Source organism: Leguminivora glycinivorella, chromosome 5 (genome assembly GCF_023078275.1).
Source record: "Leguminivora glycinivorella isolate SPB_JAAS2020 chromosome 5, LegGlyc_1.1, whole genome shotgun sequence".
NCBI classification, from domain to species: Eukaryota; Metazoa; Arthropoda; class Insecta; order Lepidoptera; family Tortricidae; genus Leguminivora; species Leguminivora glycinivorella.
The window spans coordinates 19078586-19084050 of record NC_062975.1 but is presented as its reverse complement, the minus strand read 5'-3'; the positions used below and the strand labels follow the sequence as shown (position 1 = coordinate 19084050).

The 5465-nt window shown below is 35.9% G+C and overlaps 1 protein-coding gene across 2 annotated transcripts; it reads right to left on the bottom strand.

The window, feature by feature from the left end:
- Positions 1-422: 422 nt before the first annotated feature.
- On the bottom strand, positions 423-4128 carry LOC125226593. Of its 2 annotated transcripts, XM_048130597.1 has the most exons (3): positions 3645-4128; positions 2817-3116; positions 423-2531 (listed from the first exon to the last, which is right to left on the bottom strand). In XM_048130597.1, the coding sequence occupies exons 1-3, from the start codon at positions 3844-3846 to the stop codon at positions 547-549; spliced, it is 2487 nt and encodes an 828-aa protein (XP_047986554.1). In that variant the 5' UTR covers positions 3847-4128; the 3' UTR covers positions 423-546. The 2 variants fall into 2 exon arrangements, with proteins under 2 accessions (XP_047986554.1, XP_047986555.1); XM_048130598.1 differs by lacking the exon at positions 423-2531 and having other exon boundaries at positions 2700-3116.
- Between the last annotated feature and the right edge of the window lie 1337 nt (positions 4129-5465).

The window sequence follows — 5465 nt, the reverse complement described above, 5'->3', positions numbered from 1 at the left end:
ATATTTTTGTTCAAGTAAATGCTATGACATAGTACCAGAAAATTAGAAATAATGTATTGACTAATATTTAACAATATGGAATACTAATAGTAATAAAATTTATCAGTATTGCGTTTTTAAGGCAATACGGCAAAAAATATGGCTGAAGAAAAAAACAGTAATTAATCATGAATACAATCAACTTTATTGTCTTAAAAACATCAAATAACAAAAATCAAAAGTCAAGTCTCCGCCTGAAATGAACTAATAGTCTTTAACTCTCATTAAAAATCTATTTTTTAAATTAACTTACAGTTTTACAGTAATATGAGATCAGTTTCAATAATTTTAAGCTAACTATAACTAATATTACAAATTAGCACGACGAGAACTTTGACGATACTCTAAATGTAACAAATGTATGTACTAATAATATCAAACATAAAAAAATGAACTTCAGTCATTGCTCAACAAAAAATAGTTCAAATTCTGCACAAATACAATTCGCATAATATCAATAATCATTGGTAACCATTTTGGCTGATTTATAAAGTAAGTTCGAAACTACTATTCTGATCCACTATCGGATGCGGGTTCTTCAATGTCTGTTGTTTTCAAGGCATTAAAAAATCCGCTATGAGACTTGGGAATAATTCCGCTGTTACATAAGCTCATCAAGTCGTCCATTTTGGGTTTCGGAATAGGCAGCGTATTTGGGTACAGTGGCGATAGGGATAACGGAACACACTTATTTCTTGCTCTAGTGTTGCTAGTAATCGATATAGTTGAATATTCATCCCGTAGGTTGTACTTGAAATGTAATTTAAATGGATCATCGGCGTTAATTTCAATTTGTTTTATTTGATTCCAATTTACTTTCTCTCCTTTCAAGCCTTTTGTCCAGTTTCTGCCTGTTAGTAAAAGTTTGAAATCATAAAAATCAGTGTGTTCCATTTCCTTGACATTGTAAGGTTTGCCGTCTGTTTTTGACCATCTCACCAACGAGTACCACTCGGATGGTGTATATATTAGTTTATTTTTAGCTGCTTTTTCAATGACAGCGTGTACGCTGTCACTTTCGGCTTGTGTGTGACCCTTCTCCAAAAAACTGTGCGTCACTTTTATTTTATAGTTTAATACCGCATATACATAAAATATATACACTATGCGGTTCCGATTTTGGCCCACACAGTTGTCTGACCAAAATCTGAACTCCGTGCATCCCTGTTCAACTTTTTTCTTAATGAAATCAAGCAAACAACTGGCAACCTCATTTGCTCCACGTCTGCCTTGACTTTCTGTCCACATGAAACATGTTCCCTCCTTTTCGCCTAGACTATACACCGTGAAATTAAATATTGAGAGTTTTCTTTTATAATATAAAACTCCTATCTCTCCATGAGGTGCATTTAATATTTTCTGGAAATCAAAGGACGCTGTGACAATCTTGCCATTAGATGCTTGAGCTTCCTGTTTGTCTTTGGATTTCATTTGCCTAGCCTGTGTTTTATTTTGTATATGTCGACTATGTTTTTCAGATTCTTGAGTAGATGGATTTTCAAGGTTTTTGTAAACATGACATTGATCACACTGGTCCTTTTTCGGTATATGAAAACATAGTTTGAAATGATCATTTGCAATATCGTGATATTGTCTTTCAGTTTCAGCTTTGCAAGTGTATGCATTTAGTCCGTCCCACTCATTGTATAATTCAAATAACCGCCGATAAGTTAAGCTACCGTCTAAGTAAAGTTTATCTGAATCTTTTCTTGTATAATGTGATTCAACCGGCTTCAGAGATTTGATATGATTACACACTGATTCTATAACTTCATTGGTAATTGTTCTACGCTGATTCCCATGCTTACCACGCTGATCAGCGACCGATATCCCTGTCATTTTATTTTTCTTGTCTATTGATGTATATACCAACTGCTCGCTTACAGAAAAAGTGCCAAGGAACATTTTTTTACAAACCTCTGTTGGCTGTAAAATGTCAAGGTCTTCATGTGTGTTTGAAGGTAAATGGTATTTAATGGTATATTTGCGTTTCGATTCTCTATCAGTATAAATCCTTCGTTTCGTCTGCCTTAAAGCGAATTGAGCTAAATATTCCCACTGTTTAGTTCTGTCTCCTAGTGACCAAAAGCTGTCAAAAATATGCTGCCTTTGCTCTTCAGATATTTTTGTGGAACATTTCATTCGACAAGTTGATGGGCATCTGGCACCCATTTTTTTAGCAGCTCTTTGTGTGCCGTTGCGACTCGTGTAATCTTTTCCTAAATTTCTATTTATTTTTCTCTTACTATCAATCCACTCTTTTTCATGCCGTCTTCTTACATTACCTTTGTCTTTCCTTTGTGTGCATTTTCTACTTTTTATAGAGGCCGGTGTTGACGGGTTTGTCGAAACAGTGAATGGGCTATTCGCTTGAGGTGTTGACATTATGCTGTTGGAGTCTAGATACGGTGAATCAAGGGGCATCTCAGGCTCCGTTGTGATATCTTGTGAAGCGGGGCTATGATCACAATCCAACCATTCATCTACAGGACCTGAAATGATACATAGACGCATTTGTTGATATTAATTCTAATATTAATATATGTTAGCGTGAAAACTGAGAAGCAATTCCACGTGCTAAATGTGTCAGAACGTGTTGATATCGCATGACCATTGCTTTTTAGCGATATCTAGTAGACTTCTACGTTTAACAGTTATGCATGTCGAATAACCTGAGAGATGGCATATTATCTAAAGCAAAATGATGGCACTGTATTCAATAATAAAAAGAACCCCTTCCATAATACTTAGGAAAAAGAAAACGAAACAAAACTTACTCGGTACCGGAGTATTTTCGCCATGCGTATGCAAATCATTCAAATCATGCATGGTATTTTTATCTTCTTCAACATAGTCTAATACCAAATCCTTTTCGTTACAAATAATACTCGAAACCGGAGACTTGTTAGTATCATTGCAGTCATTTATCTTTGATGCATGGTTAGGTATATCATTGCATGTTGCTGTTTTGCCTGGAGGTCCGTAATCAAATATTTCCTCATCACTGTCGCTCAAAATTCCGGTCTGTAGCAGTTCCTGTATTGAAAGGTTGTCTGCTCCAAATGGAAGAGGAGATTCTGTAATTAAATATAAAAAAATAGGATTCAATAAGCACGTATAGGTACTTTACCGTGGACATCCACGACAACGGCAAACTTTTATCGTCACGGTATGCGTTACCGTCAATGATAAACTAAAAGCGTCTGCATAAAACTCTATACACTTAAGTCCCCCATTTTACCCGTGACGTTTGCAGTTGCCGTGATTGCCATACAAAGGCGCGTATAAGTAAAAAAAGCACCCACCCACTTCAGGTTTTATCGGTAAGATATCGTAAGTTTACTACTACTACGATGTAGAATATAGTAAGTCAGAGATACAATAAATATACATGTATGCTTTCCGAAGTAAAATATCGTATGTCATAATAGCATACTTTTTTTTATATAAATTCCAACGTAAATAATTGTAAATACCACATACAATATTTTTTAGATGTCGGGTTCCAATGTGAACTGTCGTAAGTATTACAACCCATAATGTACGTCGGTAACATAACTTAATCAAATACATAGCTATAAAAATTAAAAACATGTTTTAATTACCTGATTTTGTAGAGATATCCTTTAGAGCTTCATCCATATAGCTCCGGTTTATAAAATTATCCTCCAAATAACCGTCATTTTTTGAAATACACTCGTTTTCGCGTTTGTGTCCAACGGCCTTATCAAGTAACATTCGTGTTCTAGACGACACATTCGGTATTTTCTTTACACGATTAACCATTTTTCTAGTAGAATTATCCATTTTGGGTCGCCTATACAACTATTTTTGCTGTGAAGTGGTTTAGACGGCAACATGACAGTCCGCGCGGCGTACTCGATCGCAACTGATACATACGATGCGTAAGCGCGGGCGGCTGCCCCCGCCTCACCCCGTGTACACCGTCGACCGGGCACTAACGACAAAATGCGCCGGAGCAATTTAAAACATACGATAGTTTACGTTTAGAAAAACATATTTAGAGTTTTATTTTCGAGTTTTTACTTTTTGATCCTAAAAGTACTAAGATTATTCGGTTCATTTTTGCAATAATACAAAATTTGTCATTTTGTGGCTTACTATAATTTACGTAGGAGCCATCGATATTTTGAAAAATATACATTATAAAAATTTCAAAAAAATACTGAAAGATGTATTTTGAAAAAATGAATCGAATGATGTAAAAAAACATTTTTTGGAAAAATTTGAGATACTTGATTTCTGCGTAGGGCAGCCGCGCTGTGGTGACGAGCAAATACGGTTCTGCTCAACTCGCTTTGATACTTTTGACATTAGTAGCAATTATTAGGGATAGTAAAACTATACTTCCCTTTGATGCATTTCCACAGATAAAATTATTACTTTTGACAACCCTAAATAGTCGTCAGGGATAGTGCCATGAGTATTAGAAAGGGATTATACGATTCCACCTCTATCAAACTTTTAAGGTACAGCGGGTCAAAACTCGACTGGGGGGGAAATGTAACTGGTCCATGTTTTACAATGCTTGAATTATTAAATACAGTGTTCACCGGTTACATATAGTAGGCGTGCTCAGTGGATACGTGTAGAACTCAACATTATAGTGTAATAATGGAAACAATGGATCAGTTACAATTTACCCCCAGTCGAGATTTGCCCCACTGTACCTTAAGTGTTATTTTTGTACATTAGTACTACAAGTGATTCTGTTCATGACGAGTTCTAACCAACTAATATATAAGTCAATGGGGCTTATTAATTAATATCGGTACTTAATGGTTATTGGTTATTACGAAGTATCAGTGTGGGCAATGGAGTGAGCTACGATGTTTCTCGACGAAATAGAATTAAATAATTGGTTTCCAAAAAGAAAATATTGAGTTTAGTATATTATGTTAGAATCGAATTAGGTAAGGTACAGCGAGGAAAATCTCGACTGAAGGACTGAACTAATCCATTTTTTCCATTATTACACTATGATGTGAGTTCTACATGTATCCCCTGAACACGCCTACCCTACCATATATAACCGGAGGACACTCTAGTTAATAATGCAAACACTGTTAAACATGGAAAAAATTTACCAGTTACATTTGTCCCCAGTCGACTTGCCCCGCTGTACCTTAATGAGTTAGAAAATAGCAGCGTTTTACCTTACAATAAAACGCATATTAAGCGAAGTACCTTATTTGAAGCCTATTTTATTATATTTGAGAGAGCAATCCTGTTAACAGATGACGTAGCGGTTCACATATTAGCTGACAGTAGTCGCCATTATCCCCACCACCAGTTTTACCCTTCCAGTTTTATCCCCTCACCACCGGGCGGTGGCGCCTACGGACGCCGTTTGCCTCATTGGTTCTCAAATTATAACCAAAACAAAGTTGCAATAAGTGTACAAT